Source organism: Hordeum vulgare, chromosome 7H (genome assembly GCF_904849725.1).
Source record: "Hordeum vulgare subsp. vulgare chromosome 7H, MorexV3_pseudomolecules_assembly, whole genome shotgun sequence".
NCBI lineage: Eukaryota > Viridiplantae > Streptophyta > Magnoliopsida > Poales > Poaceae > Hordeum > Hordeum vulgare.
Genome location: NC_058524.1, coordinates 488,293,847 through 488,318,342, shown reverse-complemented (window position 1 = coordinate 488,318,342; position 24,496 = coordinate 488,293,847). Strand labels below are relative to the sequence as shown.

General features: G+C 41.6%; 1 protein-coding gene across 1 annotated transcript; it reads right to left on the bottom strand.

Moving 5' to 3' along the window:
* Positions 1–21,982: 21,982 nt before the first annotated feature.
* LOC123410214 (uncharacterized protein At2g34160-like) lies at positions 21,983–23,937 on the bottom strand. The gene is made up of 5 exons (XM_045103120.1): positions 23,653–23,937; positions 23,328–23,376; positions 22,538–22,600; positions 22,390–22,454; positions 21,983–22,288 (listed from the first exon to the last, which is right to left on the bottom strand). The coding sequence occupies exons 1-5, from the start codon at positions 23,767–23,769 to the stop codon at positions 22,184–22,186; spliced, it is 399 nt and encodes a 132-aa protein (XP_044959055.1). The 5' UTR covers positions 23,770–23,937; the 3' UTR covers positions 21,983–22,183.
* Positions 23,938–24,496: the final 559 nt, after the last annotated feature.

Here is a 24,496-nt window from a genome sequence, read left to right as displayed (position 1 = left end):
AGGTCGAAGCAATCGTCACATGCTAAGGGATCTCTAATCATATAACATTGTTCGGAACCAAGCAAACACAATTCATTATGTTGTCTTCCTTGTCCAACATCTACTTCTAAGCATGCAATAGTTTAGTGAGTGTTCACAATCATAGATGGTGTCAAAGATGATGTATTTATATGTGAACCTCTCCTTCTTTATCACTTCCTATTAATTGCAACAGTGACCAAGGTCTATGTTTGTCTACCCTCAACAAGTTTCAATCAACATTCTTTTTATATGTGAAGCCATCACTTCCCATAAGATCATTACATGATCTTTCATGCTTTTGTTATTTTCTCACTCTTTTGATCATGGCAAGAGGCAAAGCCCTCAACTAAGACACTCTTTATTTTATGGCTCACGAGCTCGAATACATCGGGGGTGACACAAAGAAAAACTCAAGACTAAAACACTAAGACTTTTATTCTACTAGAGAAAAAGAAAACTGAAAAGGAACAAACTAAAACAATGATAAAGGCAAAAGATGTGATGGTGATACGATACCGGGGCAACTCCCCCAAGCTTGGCACAAGCCAAGGGGATTGCCCATACCCATGCTCAGTTGTCTTCCTTTGGAGGTGATGGTGGTGGAGTTGTTGCAGAGGTCTTGATCTTGTTTATATTCCACCTGAGCATAAAATTCTGCTCCCTCAGATCATCATTTTCCTCTTCAAGCTTCAACACCCTTTGGCATAATTCCTGCTTACTCTCCTGCAAGAAACGAGAAGGGATAAACAGAGTCTTAGGTTTCTTCCTTGAGTTAGGGAGGCTCGACTTCTTGAACTCCACATGGGTGTTTCCAGGTGGAGGTAGAGGAGCCTCCTCCTCATCGGAACTTGTTCCTTCCTTCCCCTTGGGTTCATAATCTTCTTCCTCATCACTGGTCCATCCATAACGATCCAAGTCCCCATAGACCTTGGGGTTAGCGAGGTAATCAGCCACATAGCTCTCCCCCTCTGAATCCTGAGAAGACATCTTGACCTAAATTTGCGGCAGAAAATAGGCTCGAAACGAAAACAAAGGAAATCTGCGTGATACGAGGGTCAGACCTTACGGGAGAATATATAATGATTTTTTCCAGACCAGAAGGAGTACTCCGCACGAAAACGGAGTCCGGGAGGCACACAAGGTGGCTACAACCCCCCAGGCGTGGCCAGGGGGTGGGCCCGCGCCTGGCAAGCTTGTCGCCTCCTCGTGCGCTTTCCGGACTACTTCCAATTTTTCTATTTTTTAAAAAATTCCAAAACAGAGAAAAATTCCTACTGGAAAAGTTTTGGAGTATGTTTTCTTACCGAATCACATACCTCTTTGTTTTCGGAGTCTGAAACAGGCTGATAAATATCCCTTAGGTATTCTTCCGGAGTTATGGTATTGATGATACTGCTTTCAACATTTATGGGAGTACATGAGATATATTGCTTGATTCTCTACCCATTTACAACTCTCGGACAATTACCTTCCGTGTTCTTGATCTTGATAGCACCGGAACGATATACTTCCTCAACAATATAGGGATCTTCCCATTTAGACAGAAGCTTGTGCAAAAAATCTTAAACGAGAATTATATAGCAAGACATAATCACCTACATTGAACTACCACTTTTGTATCCTCTTATCATGCCACCTCTTAACCTTTTCTTTGAACAACTTGGCATTTTCATATGCCTAAGCTCTCCATTCATCAAGCGAGCTAATGTCAAATAACCTCTTCTCACCAGCAAGTTTGAAATCAAAGTTGAGCTCTTTGATTGCCCAATAAGCTTTATGCTCTAGATCAAGAGGTAAATGACATGCTTTACCGTACACCATTTTGTACGGAGACATGCCCATGGGATTCTTATAGGCAGTTCTATAAGCCCACAGTGCATCATCAAGCTTCTTAGACCAATACTTTCTAGACCTCTTGACAGTCTTTTGCAGAATTAGTTTAATTTCTCTATTTCTTAGCTCTACTTTACCACTGGACTGAGGGTGATAGGGGGACGCAATTCTATGTTGACATCGTACTTAGCAAGGTTTTACGGAAAGCACCATGAATGAAATATGAACCACCGTCGGTCATTAGATATCTAGGGACTCCAAATCTAGGGAAGATAAGTTCTTTAAGCATCCTTATAGTTGTGTTGTGATCAGCACGACTAGTGGGGATAGCTTCTACCCACTTAGTGATGTAATCAACAACAACTAAGATGTGAGTATACCCGTTGGACTTTGGAAAAGGTCTCATATAGTCAAAGCCCCAAACATCAAATGGTTCAATGACAAGTGAATAGTTCATAGGCATTTCCCGACGTTTACCGATATTACCTACTCTTTGACATTTGTCACAAGACAAGACAAACTTATGGGCATCCTTGAAGAGAGTGGGCCAATACAAACCTGATTGCAATACCTTCTGTGCAGTTCTATCTCCCGCATGGTGTCCTCCATAGGCCTCGGAGTGACACTTCTGTAGGATCTATCCCTGTTCATGTTCAGGTACGCAACGTCTAATAACACCATCTACTCCTTCCTTATAAAGGTGAGGATCATCCCAAAAGTAATGTCTCAAGTCAAAGAAGAATTTCTTCTTTTGCTGGTATGTGAAACTAGGTGGTATATATTTGGCAACGATATAGTTTGCATAATCAGCATACCGCGATGCACTACGTGAAGCATTGACGACATTCGATTTCTCATCGGGAAAGCTATCATCAATAGGTTGTGGGTCATCAAGAACGTTCTCTAACCTAGACAAGTTATCTGCTACGGGGTTATCAGCACCCTTCCTGTCAACAACGTGCAAGTCAAATTCTTGTAGCAAGAGAACCCATCTGATAAGTCTAGGTTTAGCGTCCTTCTTCTCCATGAGGTACTTAATAGCAGCGTGATCAGTGTGAATAGTGACTTTGGAATCAACTATGTAAGACCTGAACTTTTCACATGCAAACACGACTGCTAAAAACTCCTTTTCCGTAGTAGCATAGTTTCTTTGGGCACTGTCTAGAGTTTTACTAGCATAGTGAATAACATTCAACTTCTTATCAACTCTTTGCTCTAGGACAGCACCAACAGCATAATCACTAGCATCACACATGATTTCAAAAGGTAAGTTCCAATAAGGTGGCTGAACAATAGGTGCAGTTATCAAAGCCTTCTTAAGTATTTCAAAGGCTTTCTCACAATCATTGTCAAAAACAAAAGGAATATCCTTTTGCAAGAGATTGGTAAGAGGCCTAGAAATCTTAGAGAAATCTTTAATGAATCTCCTACAGAAACCAGCATGACCAAGGAAACTTCTTATACCTTTGATATCTGTGGGGTCTGGAATTTTCTCGATTGCATCAACCTTAGCCTTATCGACTTCAATACCTCTTTCAGAAATTTTATGTCCTAAGATGATGCCTTAATTAACCATAAAGTGTCACTTCTCCCGATTCAAGACAAGATTGGTGTCTTTACATCTCTGCAACACTCGATCAAGGTTGTGGAGGCAATCATCAAAGGAAGACCCATAAATAGAGAAGTCATCCATGAAAACCTCAACAATCTTTTCACAAAAGTCAGAGAATATAGCCATCATACATCTTTGAAAGGTGGCAGGTGCATTACCTAAGCCAAAAGGCATACGTCTATAAGCAAAGGTACCGAAAGGGCAGGTGAAAGTGGTCTTCTCCTGATCAGATTGTGCAACTGGTATTTGGGAGAAACCTGAATAACCGTCTAGAAAGCAGAAGTGTGTGTGTGTTTAGACAGTCTTTCTAGCATTTGGTCGATAAACGGCAAAGGGTAATGATCTTTCCTAGTGGCTTTATTCAATTTCCTAAAATCGATCACCATCCTATAGCCAGTAATAATCCTCTGTGGGATCAATTCATCCTTATCATTAGGGACAACGGTAATGCCTCCCTTCTTAAGGACGCAATGCATCGGACTCACCCAATCACTATGAGCAACAGGATAGATGACACACGCTTCCAGGAGATTTAGTATTTCTTTTATCACTACTTCTTTCATCTTAGGATTTAATATCCTTTGATGATTAGCAACTGGTTTGGAATCAGGATCAGTTTTAATCTTGTGCTGGCATAGAGTGGGACTAATGCCCTTAAGATCACCAAGAGTATATCCAATAGCAGCACGGTGCTTCCTCAGAGTTTTTAGTAACTTATTTTCTTCATGCTCTGAGAGGCTAGCACTAATAATAACAGGATATATCTCTTTTTCATCAAGATAAGCATACTTAAGAGTATCTGGCAACTGTTTAAGCTCAAATACAGGATCACCCTTTGGTGGGGGTGGATCCCCAAGCAGTTCAACATGCAAATTATTCTTAAGGATAGGATATTGTTCTAAGACAACTCTATCTATCTCATCCCTTTCATCCATATGCATATCATTTTCATGCTCAAGCAAGTATTTCTCTAAGGGTTCAGTAGGAGGCACGGCAATAGAATCTAGGGCAATAGTTTCATCCTTACTAGGCAACTCTTTTTCATGAGGTTGTCTACCAAACTTGGAGAAATTGAACTCGTGTGACACACCTTCAAAGCCAACAGTGACAGTTTGCTTCTCATAGTCAATATGAGCATTGACGGTATTGAGAAAAGGTCTACCATAAATGATGGGACAAAAGCTATCTTGAGTGGTAGCAAGAACGAGGAAATCAGCAGGATACTTCATTTTACCACACAAGACTTCAACATCCCTAGCAATTCCCATAGGGCAGATAGTATCTCTATTGGCAAGCTGAATAGTGAGATCAATAGGTTCTATCTCAACAGGTGTAACCTCCTCTTTAATTTCATCATATAAGGATTGAGGTATTGCACTAACACTAGCACCCACGTCACATAAACCATGATAACAGAAACAACAGGCGTGCCAACAACAGGCCTATATTTGTCTCTAGCGTGTGGTTTAGCAATTCTAGCAGCATCTTCACAGAAGTGAATATCATGGCCATCAACATTGTCGGACAGGAGATCTTTGATAATAGCAATGCTAGGTTCAACTCTAATTTTCTCAGGGGGTGTAGGTGTTCTAATTAGCATCTACGTATCACAGTTGAAGCTTTAGAATGATCCTTTATCCTAACAGGGAAAGGTGGTTTCTCAATGTAAGCACTGGGAACAATAGGATCATTATAGGCAATGACTTTATCTTCAACTGGATTGGGTTTAACTACATTGACTTCTAAAGGAGGATGATATTTAAACCACTTCTCTTTGGGGAGATCAATATGAGGAGCAAATGGTTCACACAATGAAGCTACTATCTCAGAGTCAATTCCATACTTAGCGCTAAAATCACAAAAAAGTATTTGTTTCAACAAAGGATTTAACGCAATCAAACTTGAAATTCATACCTGACTCCTTACCTTCATCAAGCTCCCAATCTTCGGAGTTACATTTCATTCTCTCCAATAAATTCCATTTGAAGTCAATATTTCTCTTCATAAAAGAACCGGTACAAGAAGTGTCAAGCATGGTGCGATCATCATGAGAAAGCCGAGCATAGAAGTTCTGAATGATAATTTCTCTCGAGAGATCATGATTGGAGCATGAATATAGAATTGATTTAAGCCTCCCCCAAGCTTGAGCGATGCTTTATCTGTCATGAGGCCAAAAATTATAAATATAATTCCGATCACGATGTACTAGATACAAAGGATAAAACTTTTGATGAAACTCCAATTTCAACCGATTGTAGTTCCATGATCCAGTATCATCACATAGCCTATACCATGTCAACGCCTTATCCCTCAAAGATAAGGGAAAGACCTTCTTCTTGACCTCATCCTCGGGAAAACCTGCAAGCTTAAATAAACCACAAACTTCATCTACATAGATTAGATGCAAGTCTCGATGTGATGTTCCATCTCCTGTAAAAGGATTAGCTAGCAGTTTCTCAAGCATACCCGAAGGAAATTCAAAGCAAATATTTTCAGTAGGTGCAGCAGGTTGAGGAGCAACTCTTTGTGCTTCCGTTTGAGGTTAATATACCCCGAACAAGCACCTCAAAGGATTAGTTTCCATAGTGACAAGTGACAATAAATTTCAGCACATTATATGAATGTTTCCTTACCAACTTCCACTTACCAAAGGCGCTTCACTCTCAGGCAATAGCGCCAGAAAAGAGTCTTGATGACCCACAAGTATAGGGGATCTATCATAGTCCTTTTGATAAGTAAGAGTGTCGAACCCAACGAGGAGCAGAAGGATCTAACAAGTGGTTTGCAGCAAGGTAATATCTGCAAGCACTGAAATTATCGGTAACAAGTAGCTGTGTGGTGAGATGATTCGTAGCAAGTAGCAAGTAACAAAAGTAACAATGGTGCAGCAAAGTGTCCCAAGCCCTTTTGTATCAAGGGACAAGCCTGGACAAAGTATTATAGGAGGTAAAACACTCCGGAGGACACACGGGAATTTCTGTCATGCTAGTTTTCATCATGTTCATATGATTCGCGTTCGTTACTTTGATAGTTTGATATGTGGGTGGACCGGCACATGGGTACTGCCCTTACTTGGACAATCATCCCACTTATGATTAACCCCTCTCGCAAGCATCCAAAACTAGGAAAGAAGAATTAATACAAAGTCTAACCATAGTATTAAACTAGTGGATCCAAATCAGCCCCTTACGAAGCAACACATAAACTAGGGTTTAAGCTTCTGTCACTCTAGCAACCCATCATCTACTTACTACTTCCCAATGCCTTCCTCTAGGCCCAAATAATGGTGAAGTGTTATGTAGTCAACGTTCACATAACACCACTAGAGGAAAAACAACATACACACATCAAAATATCGAACGTATACCAAATTCACATGACTACTATTAGCATGACTTATCCCATGTCCTCTGGAACAAAAGTAACTACTCATAAACCATCATCATATTCATGACCAGAGATGTAATGAGTAGCATCAAGTATCTGAACATAAACTCTTCCACCAAATAATCCAACTAGCATCAACTACAAAGAGTAATTAACACTACTAGCAACCTTACAAGTACCAATCGGATTTGCGAGACGGAGATTGGTTACAAGTGATGAACTAGGGTTTGGAGATGAGATGGTGCTGATGAAGATGTTGATGGTGATGAGTCCCCTCCGATGAGAGGAGTGTTCGTGATGACGATGGCGACGATTTCCCCCTCCGGGAGGGAAGTTTCCCCGGCAGGATCGTCCTGCCAGAGCTCTAGATTGGTTCTTCTCAAGTTCCGCCTCGTGGCGGCGGCGAATCTTCCGAAAAGCCTCCTCCTTATTTTTGTCGGCACGAAACCCTTCATATAGCAGAGGAGGGGGCAGTGGGCCAGCAGGGTGCCCACAAGCACCCTAGGCTCGGCTAGGGGGTGGCCGCGCCTAGCAGGCTTGTGGCCACCTGCTGGCGCCCCTCTGGCACTTCTTCGGCCCAGTATTTTTTATATATTCCCAAAAAAATTCACGTTGATTTTCACGGCTTTTGGAGTTTCGCAAAATAGGCATATCAAACTTGCTCCTTTTTCAGGCCAGAATTCCAGCTACCGGCATTCTCCCTCTTCATGTAAACCTTGCAAAATAAGAGAGAAAAGGCATAAGTATTGTACCGTGAAGTGAAATAACAGCCCAAAAAGCGATAAATATCAACATGAAAGCATGATGCAAAATGGACATATCAGTCATCACCAACACTCCTCTCGTTGGAGGGGACTCATCACCATCAAAATCTTCATCAGCACCATCTCATCTCCAAACCATAGTTCATCTCTTGTAACTAATCTCCGTCTTGCGACTCCGATTGGTACTTGTAAGGTTGCTAGTAGTGTTAATTACTCTTTGTAGTTGATGCTAGTTGGATTACTTGGTGGAAGATTATATGTTCAGATCCTTGATGCTACACATTACTTCTCTGACCATGAATATGATTATGCTTTGCGAGTAGTTACTTTTGTTCCTGAGGACATGGGATAAGTCATGCTATAAGTAGTCATGTGAATTTGGTATTCGTTCGATATTTTGATGTGTTGTATGTTTTCTCTCCTCTAGTGGTGTTATGTGAACATCGACTACATAACACTTCACCATTATTTGGGCCTAGAGGAAGGCATTGGGAAGTAGTAACTAGATGATGGGTAGCTAGAGTGACAGAAGCTTAAACCCTAGTTTATGCGTTGCTTCTTAAGGGGCTGATTTGGATCCACTAGTTTAATGTTATGGTTAGACTTTGTCTTAATTCTTCTTTTGTAGTTGCGGATGCTTGCGAGAGGGGTTAATCATAAGTGGGATGCTTGTCCAAATAAGGTCAGTACCCAACCGCCGGTACACCCACATATCAAACTATCAAAGTAACGAACGCGAATCATATGAACATGATGAAAACTAGCATGACAGAAATTCCCGTGTGTCCTCGGGAGCGTTTTTCCTCCTATAAGAGTTTGTCCAGGCTTGTCCCTTGCTACAAAAGGGATTGGGCCACTTTGCTGCACCATTGCTACTTTTGTTACTTGTTGCTTGCTATGAATCATCTCACCACAGAACTACTTGTTACCGATAATTTCAGTGCTTGCAGATTTTACCTTGCTGAAAACCACTTGTCAGATCCTTCTGCTCCTCGTTGGGTTCGACACTCTTACTTATCGAAAGGACTACGATACATCCCCTATACTTGTGGGTCGTCACTGCTTGAGTCATATTGGTATAAAATGTATGAAGAAGCTACATGCTGATGGATTTTTGTACTCACTCATTTTTGAAACGTTTGAGACATGCAAACCATGCCTGTTGGTATAAACGCATGAAGAAACTCCATGCGGATGGATCGTTTGACTCACTTGATTTTTGAATCACTTGAGACATGCAAATCATACCACATGGACAAGATGACTGAAGACCTCTTTTTCCAGTGAGATGGAACAAGAATGTAACTTGTTGGAAGTAATACATTTTGATGTGTGCAGTCTGGTGAGTACTAAGGCACGCACTGGATATCATTATGTTCATACTTCACAAATGATTTGAGTAGATACTGGTGTATTTACTTGATGAAACACAGGTTTGAATTATTGAAAAAGGTTCAAGTAATTTCAGAGTGAAATTGAAGATCATCGTGACAAGAGGATAATATGTCTACGATGTGATCGTGGAGGTAATCATATATATCTGAGTCACGAGTTTGGTAAACGTTTAAGACAAGGTGAAAATTGTTTCATGTGAAAAATGTTTCACAACTCAAGCCACCTGAAACACCATAGTCTGATGGTGTGTCTGTATGTCATAATTGTGCACTATTAGATATAGTGCATACTATGATACTTTTATCAAATTACCACTAAAGTTTATGGGTTAGGCATTAGAGACAACCGCACTCACTTTAAATAGGGCACCACGTAATTCCGTTAAGATGACACCGTATGAACTATGGTTTAGAGAAACCTAAGCTGTCATTTCATAAGAGTTTGGGGCTGCGATTCTTATGTGAAAGAGTTTCAGCCAGATAAGCCCGAAGCCAAAGCGGATAAATGCATCTTCATAGGACACCCAAAACAGTTAGGTATACCTCCTATCTCAGATCCAGAAGAAAAGGTGTTTGTTTCTAGAAACGGGTCCTTTCTCGAGGAAAGGTTTCTCTTGAAAGAATTGAGTGGGAGTTTTGGTGGAAACTTGATGAGGTTATGTGAACCATCACTTCAACCAGTGTGTGTGTAGCAGGGCGTAGGAAGTTGTTCCTGTGGCGCGTGCACCAATTGAAGTGGAAGCTAATGATAGTGATCATGAGACTTCAGATCAAGTTACTAGAAACCCCGTACGTCGACAAGGTCACATACTGCTGCTAGAGAGTGGTGCAGTAACCATGTCTTGAAAGTCATGTTGTTGGACAACAATGAAGCTACGAGCTATGAAGAAGCGATGGTGGGCCCGGATTCCGACAAATAGCTGGAGGCCATGAAATCCGAGAGAGGATCCATGTATGAAAACAAAGTATAGACTTTGGAAGAACCAACTGATGGTCATAGACTATTAACTGTGAATGGATCTTTAAAAAAAGACAGACCGTGAAGGTGAAAAGTCACCATTAAGAAAGCTCGACTTGTCGCAAAGATGTTTCCAACAAAGTTCAAAGAGTTGACTACGATGAGACTTTCTCACTTGTAGCAATGCTGAAAGTCTGTTGGAATTATGTTAGCAGTTGATGCATCATTTATGAAATCTTGCAGATAGGATGTAAAACTATTGTTTCCTCGGCGGTTTCCTTGAGGAAAGGTTGTATGTGATACAACCAGAAGATTTTGTCGATCCTAAAGGGTGCTAACAAGTATGCAAAGCTCCAGCGATCCTTCTATGGACTGGAGAAAGCATCTCGGAGTTGGAATATACACTTTGATGAGGTGATCAAAGTTTTTGGTTTTATAAAGTTTATGAGAAACTTGTATTTCCAAAGAAGTGAGTGGGAGCACTATAGAATTTCTGATGAATATATGTGGTTGACATATTTTTGATCGGAAATAATGTAGAATTTATGCAAATCATAAAGGGTTGTTTGAAAGGAGTTTTTTCAAAGGAAAATCTAGATGTAGCTACTTGAGAGTTGAGCATCAAGATCTATAAAGATAGATCAAAGTGCTTAATGGAACTTTCAACGAAATGCATGCCTTGACAAGTTTTTGAAGGAGTTCTTGCTATGTTGTAAGGTGTAAATTTGAGTAAGACTCAAAGCCCGACCACGGCAGAAGAAAGAGAAAGGACGAATGTCGTCCCCTATGCATCAGCCGCAGGCTCTATAAGTATGTTATGTTGTGTACCGCACCTAAAGCGTGCCTTGCCATGAGTCAGTCATGGGGTACAAGAGTGGTCAGGAATGGATCACTGGACAGCGGTCGAAGTTATCCTTAGTAACTAATGGACTAAGGAGTTTTTCTCAATTATGGAGTGACTAAAGAGTTCATCGTAAAGGGGTTACGTCGATGCAAGCTTTGTCACTAATCCAGAGGACTATGAGTAGTAAACCGGATTCGTATAGTGGAGCAATCATTTGGAATGGTTCCACATGGGGCGTAGTAGCATCTATAGGATGACGTAGAGATTTGTAAAGCACACACGGATCTGAAAGGTTCAGACTTGTTGACTATAAACCTCTCTCACAAGCAAGACATGATCGAACCCCAGAACTGTATGGGTGTTGAATTCATTGAAATCACATAGTGATGTGAACTAGATTATTGACTCTAGTGCAAGTGGGAGACTGTTGGAAATATGCCCTAGAGGCAATAATAAAATGATTATTATCATATTTCCTTGTTCATGATAATCATCTATTGTTCATGCTATAATTGTATTAACAGGAAACAGTAATGCATGTGTGGATAAATATATCACAATGTGTCCCTAGCAAGCCTCTAGTTGGCTAGCTCGTTGATCAATAGATGATCATGGTTTCCTGATCATGGACATTGTATGTCATTGATAATGGGATCACATCATTAGGAGAATGATGTGATGGACAAGACCCAATCGTAAGCATAGAACAAGATCGTGTTGTTCGTATGCTAAAGCTTTTCTAATGTCAAGTAACTTTTCCTTCGACCGTGAGATTGTGCAACTCCCAGATACCGTAGGAGTGCTTTGGGTGTATCAAACGTCACAATGTAACTCGGTGACTATAAAGGTGCACTATGGGTATCTCCGAAAGTACTATTGAGTTGGTACGAATAGAGATCGGGATTTGTCACTCTATATGACGGAGAGGTATCTCTGGGCCCACTCGGTAGAACATCATCATAATGAGGTCAATGTGACTAAGGAGTTAGTCACGGGATGATGTGCTACGGAACGAGTAAAGAGACTTGCCGGTAACGAGATTGAACAAGGTATAGGAATACCGATGATCGAATCTCGGGCAAGTTCTATACCGGTAGACAAAGGGAATTGTATACGGGATTGATTGAATCCTTGACATCGTGGTTCATCCGATGAGATCATCGTGGAACATGCAGGATCCACCATGGGTATCCAGACCCCGCTGATGGTTATTGGCGGGAGAGGTGTCTCGGTCATGTCTGCATGCCTCCCGAACCCGTAGGGTCTACACACTTAAGGTTCGATGACGCTAGGGTTATAGGGAATTGTTATACGAGGTTACCGAAGGTTGTTCGAAGTCCCAGATGATATCCCGGACGTCACAAGGAGCTCCAGAATAGTCCGGAGGTAAAGAATTATATATAGGAAGTGAGGATGTGGTCGCCGGAATTGTTTCGCGAGACACCGGTAATGTACCGCGACCACCGAAAGGGTTTCGGGGGTCCACCTGGAGGGGCCACCAGCCCCGAAGGCTAGCATGGGCCAAAAGGTGGAAGGGAACCAGCCCAGAGTGGGCTGGTGCGCCTCCCACCTAGGCCCAAGGCGCCACAAGAAAGGGAAGGGGGAAACCCTAGTGCAGATGGGCCTAAGGCCCGTTTGGGGTGCGCCACCCCCTCTCTCTTACCCTGGCCGCCACTACCAGCCCTAGATGGGGCTGCCGCACCCTTTGGGGCTGGGAATCCTAAAGGAGGCGCCCCCCTCCCTCTCCCCCTATATATAGTGAAGGTTTTGGCTGATTTGAGACACACGAAATCTCTCTCTCGGTGCAGCCCTGCTTATCCTCTTTCTCCTCTTCCACGGTGCTTGGAGAAGACCTGCCAGGAGACCTCATAGCTCCACCGCCACCACGCTGTCGTGATGCCGGAGCACTCCCTCAACCTCTCGCTCCTCCTTGCTGGATCAAGGCGCGGGAGACTGTCACCGGGTTGTACGTGTGTTGAACGCGGAGGTGTCGTGATTCGGCACATAGATCGGAACCGACCGTGATCTGAATCGCTGCGAGTACGACTCCATCGACCGCGTTCATAGTAATGCTTCCGCTTAGCGATCTTCAAAGGCATGAAGATGCTCTACAACCTCTCTCGTTGTTGGTCTCTCCATAGATAGATCCTTGTATGACGTAGGAAATTTTTTGAATTTACTACGTTACCCAACAGTAATAGCATAGACAGCGCGGCAACCTCGATGGACGCATGATGATGGAGATCATGGTGCGGCGCCGGTGATGATGGAGATCATGTCGGTGCTTTGGTGATGGAGATCAAGAAGCACAAGATCATTGCCATATCATGTCACTTATGATTTGCATGTGATATTAATCCTTTTATGCACCTTATTTTGCTTAGAATGACGGTAGCATTATAAGGTGATCCCTCACTAAAATTTCAAGATAAAATTGTGTTCTCCCCGACTGTGCACCATTGCGATAGTTCGTCGTTCCGAGACACCACGTGATGATCGGGTGTGATAGACTCAATGTTCACATAGAACGGGTGCAAAACAGTTGCACACATGGAACACTCGGGTTAAACTTGACGAGCCTAGCATGTAAAGACATGGCCTCGGAACACAAGAGACCGAAAGGTCGAGCATGAATCATATAGTTGATATGATCAACATGGAGATGTTCACCAATGAAACTAATCTCAACTCACGTGATGATCGGACTTGAGTTAGTGGATTTGGATCATGCGCCACTCCAGTGACTGGAGGGATGTCTATTTGAGTGGGAGTTCTTATGTAATATGATTAATTGAACTCATTATCATGAACATAATCAAAAGGTATTTGCAAATTATATTGTAGCTTGCGCTGTAGCCCTACTGTTTTAGATATGTTCCTAGAGAAAATTTAGTTGAAAGTTGATAGTATCAATTATGCGGACTGGGTCCGTAAACTAAGGATTGTCCTCGTTGCTGCGTAGAAGGCTTATGTCCTTAATGCACCGCTCGGTGTGTTCAACCTCGAGCGTCGTCTGTGGATGTTGCGAACATCTGACATACACGTTTTTTATGACTACGTGATAGTTCACTGCGTAATGCTTGACGGCTTAGAATTAAGGCGCCGAAGACGTTTTGAACGGCACAGAACATATGAGATGTTCCAAGAGATGAAATTAGGATTTCATGCTCGTGCCTTGTTAAGGGGTATGAGACCTCCGACAAGATTATTTGTCTACAAAGTAAGGGAGAAAAGCTCAATCGTTGAGCATGTGCTCGGATTGTCTAAGTGCTACAATCGCTTGAATCGAGTGGGAGTTGATCTCCCAGATAAGAAAGTGATGGTTGTCCAAAGTCACTGCCACCAAGCTACTAGAGCTTCGTGATGAACTATAACATATCAAGGATAGATATGATGATCCTTGAGCTATTCGCGATGTTTGACACCGCGAAAGTAGAAATCAAGTAGGAGCATCAATTGTTGATGGTTAGTAAAATCACTAGTTTCAAGAAGGGCAAGGGCAAAAAGGATACTTCATGAAACAAGAAACCAGTTGCTGCTCTAGTGAAGAAACCCCAAGGTTGAACCCAAACCCGAGACTAATTGCTTCTGTAATGAGGGGAACGGTCACTGAAGCAGAACTACCCTAGATACTTGGTAGATGAGAAGGATGGCAAAGTCGACAAAAGTATATTGGATATACGTGATATTGATGTGTACTTTACTAGTACTCCTAGTAGCACCAGGGTATTAGATACCGGTTCGGTTGCTAAGTGTTAGTGACTCAAAATAAAAGCTATGGAATAAACGGAGACTAGCTAAAGGCAAGGTGACGATATGTGTTGGAAGTGTTTCCAAGGTTGATGTGATCAAACATCGCATGCTCCCTCTACCATCGGGATTAGTGTTAAACCTAATAATTGTTATTTGGTGTTTGCGTTGAGCATAAACATGATTAGATTGTATTTATCGCAATACGGTTATTCATTTAAAGAGAATAATGGTTACTCTATTTGTTTGAATAATATCTTCAATGATCTTGCACCTAAAATGAATGGTTTATTGAATCTCGATCGTAGTGATACACATGTTCATAATATTAATGCCAAAAGATATAAAGTAGTAATGATAGTACCACTTACTTGTGGCACTCCCACTTGAGTCATATTGGTATAAACGCATTAGGAAACTCTATGCAGATGGATCGTTTGGACTCACTTGATTTTTGAATCATTTGAGACATGCAAATCATACCACATGGGAAAGATGACTGAAGGTATCGTTTTCCAGTGAGATGGAACAAGAAAGTAACTTGTTGGAAGTAATACATTTTGATGTGTGCAGTCCAATGAGTGTTGAGGCACGCAGTGGATATTGTTATGTTCTTACTTCACAGATGATTTGAGTAGATACTAGTATATTTACTTGATGAAACACACGTCTGAATTATTGAAAGGTTCAAGTAATTTCAGAGTGAAGTTGAAGATCGTCGTGACAAGAGGATAAAATGTCTACGATATGATCATAGAGATGAATATCTGAGTTGTGAGTTTGGTACACAATTAAGACAATGTGAAAACTGTTTCACATCTCATGCCGCCTGGAACACCATAGTGTGATGGTGTGTCCGAACGTCATAGCCGCGCCCTATTTGATATAGTGCATACTATGATGTCTCTTATCGAATTATTACTATCATTTATGGGTTAGGCTTTTGAGACAACCGCTTTCACTTTGAATAGGGCACCATGTAATTCCGTTGAGATGACACCGTATGAACTATGGTTTGGAGAAACCTAAGTTATCGTTTCTTAAAAGTTTGGGGCTGCGATGCTTATGTGAAAAAGTTTTGGCATGATAAGATCGAACCCAAAGCGGATAAATGCATCTTCATGGGACACCCAAAAACAGTTGGCTATACCTCCTATCTCAGATTCGGAAGCAAAGTGTTTGTTTCTAGAAACGGTCCCTTTCTCGAGGAAAAGTTTCTCTCGAAAGAAAGGATGGTGAAACTTGATGAGGTTATTGAACCGTCACTTCAACAAGTGTGTAGCAGGGCGCATGAAGTTGTTCCTGTGGCGCCTACACCAATTGAAGTGGAAGCTGATGATAGTGATATGGTAACCCTGTCTTGGAGGTCATGTTGTTGGACAACAATGAACCAACGAGCTATGGAGAAGCGATCGTGGTCCCGGATTCTGGCAAATGGCTGGAGGCCATGAAATCTGAGAGAGGATCCATGTATGAAAACAAAGTGTAGACTTTGGAAGAACTACTTGATGGTCGTAAGACTATTAAGTACAGATGGATCTTGAAAAGGAAGACAGACGATGATGGTGAAAAGTCACCATTAAGAAAGCTCGACTTGTCGCAAAGATGTTTCCGACAAGTTCAAAGAGTTGACAATGATGAGACTTTCTCACTTGTAGCGATGCTAAAAGTCTGTTGGAAGTATGTTAGCAGTTGGTGCATTATTTATGAAATATTGCACATAGGATGTCAAAACATTGGTTCCTCAACGGTTTCCTTGAGGAAAGGTTGTATGTGATACAACCAGAAGGTTTTGTCGTTCCTAAGGACGCTAACATGTATGCAAGCTCCAGTGATCCTTCTATGGAACGGATCAAGCATCTCGGAGTTGGAATATACGCTTTGATGAGATGATCAAAGTTTTGGGGTTTATACAAGGTTTGTGAGAAACTTGTATTTCCAAAGAAGTGAGTGGGAGCACTATAGAATTTCTTATGAGTATATGTGGTTGACATATTGTTGATCGGAAATAATGTAGAATTTCTAGAAAGCATAAAGGGTTGTTTGAAAGGAGTTTTTCAAAGGAAAGCCTGGATTAAGCTACTTGAACATTGAGTATCAAGATCTATGGAGATAAATCAAAGCGCTTAATAGAACTTTCAACGAAATGCATGCCTTGACAAGTTTTTGAAGGAGTTCAAAATAGATTGGCAAAGAAGGAGTTCTTGGCTGTGTTGTAGGGTGTCAATTTTAGTAAGACTCAAAGCTCGACCACGGCAGAAGAAAGAGAAAGGACGAAGGTCGTCCCCTATGCATTAGCCGTAGGCTCTATAGTATGTTATGCTGTGTACCGCACCTGATGTGTGCCTTGCCATGAATCTGTCAAGGGGTACAAAAGTGATCCAGGAATGGTACTGGACAACGGTCAAAAGTTATCCTTAATAACTAGTGGAGTAAGGAATTTTCTCGATTATGGAGGTGATTGAAGAGTTCATCGTAAAGAGTTACGTCGATTCAAGCTTTGACACTAATCCGGATGACTCTGAGTAGTAAATCAGATTCGTATAGTGGAGCAGTCATTTGGAATAATTCCAAATGGCGCGTAGTAGCAGCATATATAGGATGGCATAGAGATTTGTAAAGCACACATGGATCTGAAAGGTTCAGATCTATTGACTAAAAACCTCTCTCACAAGCAAGACATGATCGAACCCCAGAACTGTATGGGTGTTAGATTCATTGCAATCACATAGTGATGTGAACTAGATTATTGACGCTAGTGCAAGTGGGAGACTGTTGGAAATATGCCCTAGAGGCAATAATAAATTGATTATTATTATATTTCCTTGTTCATGATAATCGTTTATTATCCATGCTGGAATTGTATTGATTGGAAGCTCAAATACATGTGTGGATACATAGACAACATATTATACCTAGTTAGCCTCTAGTTGACTAGCTTGTTGATCAAAGATGAACAACAAGTGGTGTCACTTGATAACAGGATCACATCATTAGAAGAATGATGTGATGGACAAGACCCAAACTATAAACGTAGCATATGATCGTGTCAGTTTACTGCTACTATTTTCTGCATGTCAATGTATCTGTTCCTATGACCATGAGATGATGCAACTCCCGGACACCGGAGGAATACCTTGTGTGTATCAAACGTCGCAACGTTACTGGGTGACGATAAAGGTTCTCTACAGGTATCTCCAATGGTGTCTGTTGGGTTGGCATGGATCAAGACTGGGATTTGTCAGTGTGACAGAGATGTATCTCAGGGCCCACTCGGTAATACAACATCACAATAAGCCTTGCAAGCAATGTGACTAAGAAGTTAGTCACGGGATCTTGTATTACGGAATGAGTAAAGAGATTTGCCGGTAACGGGATTGAACTAAGTATGGAGATACCGACGATCGAATCCCGGGCAAGTAACATACCGAAGGACAAAGGGAACATCATACGGGATTAACTGAATCCTTGACATAGAGGTTCAACCGATAGGGATCTTCTTAAACTATGTAGGATCCAATATGGACATCTAGGTCCCGCTATTGGTTATTGACCGGGGAGTGTCTCAGGTCATGTTTGCATAGTTCTCGAACCCGTGGGGTCTACACACTTAAGGTTCGGTGACGTTTTCAGCATAGTTGAGTTATAGGTGTTGGTAACCGAATGTTGTTCGGAGTCCCGGATGAGATCCTGGACGTCACGAGGAGCTCCGTGATGGTCCGGAGGTAAAGATTGATATATAGGAAAGTGGTTTTTGAACTCCGGAAAAGTTTCAGACATTTCCGATAGTGTACCGGGAGTGACGAATGTGTTCCGGGGGTCCACCAGGTGGGCCCACCCACCCCAAAGGGTCTCATGGGCTGTGGTAGGACGTGGACCAGCCCTTAGTGGGATGGCCGAAGCCTTCACTAAAGCCCAAGGCGAATTGGAGGTGGGAAGGAAAGAAACCCAAAGGTGGAAAAGGTGGAAAGGGTTTCCAAGTGGAGAGGAGGAATCCTACTCCTAGTAGGATTGGAGTAGGACTCTTCCACCTCTAATTTCGGCCAAATCTTGAGGGTTTGAGGCTGCCTCCTCCCTTACCTCCCTCCTATATATACTAGAGGTTTTAGAGATGAGGGATAACCCTAATTGCCACGTGCTCCCTCTACTTCTCTCTAGATTTGTTCTTCCTCTAGATCGGTTTTTCAGCAGCGCTTAGGCGAAGCCCTACTGGAATAGATCCACAACAACCACCACCATGCCGCTGTGTTGGACAACTCATCCACCTCTCCTCCCCTCTTGCTGGATCAAGAAGGCCGGGATCGTCATCGAGCTGTACGTGTGCTGAATGCGGAGGTGTCGTTCGTTCGGCACTAGATCGGGATGGGATCGTGGGACGGATCGTGATGAGATCGCGGGACGGGCTGCGATTTGGATCGCGAAGATGTTCCACTACATCAACCGCGTTATATACGCTTCCGCTTAGCGATCTACAAGGGTATGTAGATTCACTCTCCCCTCCCGTAGATGATCATCACCATGGACAGGTATTGCATGTGCGTAGGAAATTTTTTGTTTCCCATGCAACATTCCCCAACAGGACACTAGCCCACTAAGGGCTGGTGCACCACCCTTGGGCCTTTTTGGTTCTCTCCTGGGCGGGTTGCCCCTCCCGGTGGAACTCCGGAACCCATTCGTCACTCCTGGTACTTTACCAGTAATGCCCGAAAACCTTCCGGAAGCCAAATGGATACTTCCTATATAGCAATCTTCGTCTCCGGACCATTTCGGAAACCCTTGTGACGTCATGGATCTCATTCGGGACTCCGAACAACCTTCGGTTACCAACATCAATAATTCAACTATACCGAAACGTCACCGAACCTTAAGTGTGCAGACACTGCGGGTTCAAGAACTATGTAGACATGACCGAGACACTCTTCGGTCAATACCCAATAGCGGGACCTGGATGCCCATATTGGATCCTACATATTCTACGAAGATCTTATCGGTTGAACCTCTATGTCAAGGATTCAGTTAATCCCGTATATCATTCCCTTTGTCCTTCGGTATGCTACTTGCCCGAGATTCGATTGTCGGTATCTCCATACCTATTTCAATCTTGTTACCGGCAAGTCTATTTACTCGTTCCGTAATACAAGATCACGTGGCTAACTCTTTAGTCACATTGCTTGCAAGGCTTGTTTGTGATGTTGTATTACCTAGTGGGCCCCAAGATACCTCTCCATCATACTGAGTGGAAAATCGCAGTCTTGATCCATGCTAACTCAACGTACACCTTCGGAGATACCTGTAGAGCACCTTTATAGTCATGAGGTTACATTGTGACGTTTGATACACACAAGGCATTCATACGGTGTCAGTGAGTTACATAATCTCATGGTCATAGGAATGTATACTTGACATGTAGAAAACAATAGCAACAAAATAACACGATCACATGCTACGTTTATAGTTCGGGTCTTGTCCATGACATCATTCTCCTAATGATGTGATCCCGTTATCAAATGACAACACTTGTCTATGGTTAGGAAATCTTAACCATCTTGATCAACAAGCTAGTCAACTAGAGGCTCACTAGGGACATTGTTTTGTCTATATATCCACACATGTATTTGTGTTACATTCAATAAAATTCTAGCATGGATAATAGACGATTATCTTGAAACAGGAAATATAATAATAACTATTGTATTATTTCCTCTAGGGCATATTTCCAACAATACATTGTGTAAAAAATTGGTAAGTCACCATACGACTTATTGTTGTCGGTACAAATGGTAGAACCGACGTAGTGAGTTCTTTATACACGAGGATTACTCCTACAATGATGATTACCCATGTTTGTGTGTCTGCAATGACGACACATGTAATCATCTAAATGATGGAGTTTAAAATGAAGAATTGGGTAAACCAAAATACCGCTTGTTACTACGCCTTGACCACCTTCATTCATACATTATGGTATTCTATCGATATCTTCAAAGGCACCAAACATCTTGTCCTGATTTTTCAAGTTTCAGAGAAATCTGAACACCAATATCATTGAATACATTCATCAGATCCCCGTTATGTCAAATCATAGAGAAGCTTAGTGTTCCTACTAGGTGTGGTAGCTCTCTCATGAAGAGTCTTTGAAACAGACCTCATGGCTACATCCACCAACCATTATCTCAATGATAATATTTTTTGTGTTGCCCGGATGCAAACAGGTTACGTAATAAGCAACATCGCTATATGCATATCTTGTAAATCAAATCATGTGACTGGTTTTCTCACGAAGTCTCCATTAACTTTTATATTTCAGAAATATGTTCATGAAATTGGATGTGACGGCTTTGAAATTTGCAAGAATCAAGGGAAGTATCTTCCTGAATTATTCTTGTTTAATGCATCATGTTATACTTTTTTTCCTTCATAAGTTACTATACAAGTTCTTATCAGGGTTTTTAATGAGGTAATATCAACGTAAGATCATATGTCCTACTTTTTGTTTTCCCGTTTTTAGAAAAGTATATATGATATATTTATTGTCCTCTAAACTCTATGGTTCATACATATTGAGTTAAGGAAGACAACAACTATTATATTTTACAGCATTTTCTCCTTATTTATCCCACTGGGTTTGAAAGAGTTTTGGTAACATATCAAATATTATACTCCTCATATTTTTTTCATAGGATTTTGAAGGAGCTTTTAAGATGAATAGCGTAGATTAGGGAAATTGTTGAGATTTAATTGACCCATATGTTAATTTAAGAGAATCTCCAGTATCCCTAACCGACATGCATGGATCATGTCTCTTCGGACCATCGCGTCTGTTGAATGTATCCCCACAAGGCTATATATAATTATACTCAATCATCAATAAAGACAACGATTCACTTTACATCTTTTATCTTGTCTCTCGTTCTACTTCAAACACCTCCCTCCTCCACCTTAAAATTTATTTCACATGTACTTCAAACACCTCCCTCCTCCACCTTAAAATTTATTCCACATGGAGCTAAGATAGCATCATTATACACACCCTTATCCTCCGTTCCAAAATTATTGTCTTGGTTTACTTCAAAAACACCACAATAATTTTGGAGCAGAGGGAGTAGTTGCTAAATTATGCTACTAATGTGCTAGGTCAAGTTATAATGCCCTGGTGAAAACCTGATGCACGTCTAAATTAGAACTAGACGTGTTGATTGAATCAGACTAAATATAGCGATGAACTATTTACCTGTTGTCCAAATGGACTCACTCACAATATGATTTGCGGACAAGCTGATGAGTTAAACTTCGTGTCCAGTATTCCCAAACAAACAAGAGAAATGATTTTCAGTCCTATTGTGTCAGGCAGGTTTTTTGTATTCTCTACGAAAGCTAGGCGTCAACACAAGGTTGATCATTATACACGGCACAAAAAACTAAAGTATATACCACATAATAAAACGAATATCATGCGAGTGAACCAGCATACCATGAACATAAACTACCACAGGAACAAATCAAATACGAAGAACTCTTTGATTACACAAGTACCTATCTCTTGCTGGCCAAGAGAAGATTTAACACAACCTAGCAGCAAGTACTAAATAAAAGCTACAACAGCCGACTCAAAATAGTTTATTAGGCCTGCTCCTCGCCGTCCTCGGCAGCTGCCACTTCCCTCTCCTCCGCGGCAGCAGCCATCAGCTCATCGAAGTTCTCGGTCTTGCCGAGCACTATTTCAATCTGGTGTAGAAACGGTTTCAAGGATCAGCAAACATTGGCATATGGTGTTCTAAAACACTGCTATCTGGTGTCGTTCATGGGAACCAAGGAAGAAATCTAACCTTAGCCTTCTGCATCGGGCGGCCCCTTGATTCATCGTTGACATCAACAGTTGATGTCATGATCTCTGCAAGCATTTTAATTGATTTGAGTAACTAGAGAGAACGAAATTACAAAGATGGTTTACAAACAAGGAAACATAAGTCTTACTCTTTTCAACAGCAAGGCCATTATTTTTAAGAATTTCAGCAACCGTCACCACAGTGGCGATAGCTGAAAGGATAAACAAGAGATTCATCAGTTCACATTTCACAAGCACCATAACAAAGAATCAATGAGCGGACTGAGTAAAGGAAAGGATACAAATAAACTGTCATTTGTTGGCTTTGACATAAAAGTGCATCAGATGAACAGCCGAACAATGAATTAATTTTGTGATGTTAAATGAATGTAACTTTGACCATATAAATTTCCAAATAGTAGGATTGACAAGATAAGAACACAACGACAGCCAAAGCAACACAGATAAGCTGGTAAAAAAATAACTACGGTGATTCTTAGTTGCATCTGGATAAATAACTGCATATAACAATATGACATCTCAAGTAAGAAATTAAGGCAATCCGACGGTTCAAAACGCATAATCAGTAACACAGCACATGTAAGAGACAACACTATCAAATATTAGTTTCAGAAGTCATTAGAATTGACTGACCCTTCCAAAGGACTTGCAAGAACACTAACCAACCATGAGCTGGGACAATCAGCATGAATGCTGAAAATTAAACTTACGACATGACATCAAAACACCCAATGCATATTTTGGTCATACCTAAAACTAAAACTAAAACAAATCATGATGAGGAATGCTTATATAATCGGCTCTAAGCCAATGAGCGCTTCATTGCAGCAACACAGCAGCCATTACTAATAGCTAGTACCCTAGTACATACAGTACCATACAGTTGGAATAATAATCCTGAAGGGCAGAGGAGCTTACCCATGCCGAGGGCGGAGAGTTCCACCTCGTTATGCATCTGCATGTACCTCTGCAAAATCATCACCACAACAACATTAGCTTCCGATTTCACCAACAAAAACATCACAAAACTAAATCGATGCATCAAAATAAACCGTATCAATCGGCAGAACGCAAATTCCACAACAGAAAGGGGCAAATCTAATCCAAGCGTGTTCTAAAATAAAAATAAAACAAAGCGCAGGAATCAATAGATAAGACGAGATTAGAAGGCACTTTCCGAGGTTATTAGACCAGAACCCGGTGCGGATCAAAGGTCCAAGAAGCGGAGAGAAAAGGGATTCACCTTGGCGAGGTTGACATAGAAGAATAGCGGCTTCTTGGTGTTGGAGACCTGGATCCGGTTCTTCTTGTGCGGCTCCGTCACGGCCAGGTTCTTGACTCCCTCCGTCACCTCCTCCATCTCTCCCCTAGCCCTAAACCTCGAAACCCTAGCTCGCAAGAGAGCCGACGCAAACCCTCCTACGCCGCCGCCGCGCGAGACGAGCGAGCACCAGGCTAGGAAATAACTCGAAGCCTGGGGACTGGAACGCAAGAAAAATAAATATCGGGATTCGGTGGCGAGACGGTGGATCCTGTGGGTCGGTTGGGTTATATTGACGAGAGCGCGGAGTTCGAGGTGGGCTCCACCACCAACTCGGGCTCCGAGTCCTGCGGGCAGCGGCTGCTTCCGAGTAGGCTATTGTCCAGGGGACACCTCCAACGAGCAGCCCTCTTCCCTCTGCACGCCCTTTTTTGGCCCGACCCATGTGTTTTTCCTTTTCTGTTTATGTTTTTTTCTTTCAGAAATATGGAATTTCCAGAAAGTTAAAAAAATTATAAATGTTCAATGATTCAAAAAGGTTCGCATATTCAAATCATGTTCAGCATTTTGAAAAACAATGTTGCGAAATTATAAAAGTTCATGATTTTTAAAATTCTTTGTGCATACAAAAAATGTTTGAGAATTTGAACAAGTGTTCATGAATTAAAAATAGTTTACTAAATTCAAAAATATTATTGAAATACAAAAGAAACTCACCGATTCGAAACATATTGGCTGATTCAAAAACATGTTCATGAATTTGAAAAATGTCCATGCATTGCAAAAAAATTGTAAAAAAATGATGGTGAATTTAAAACATTGTTCA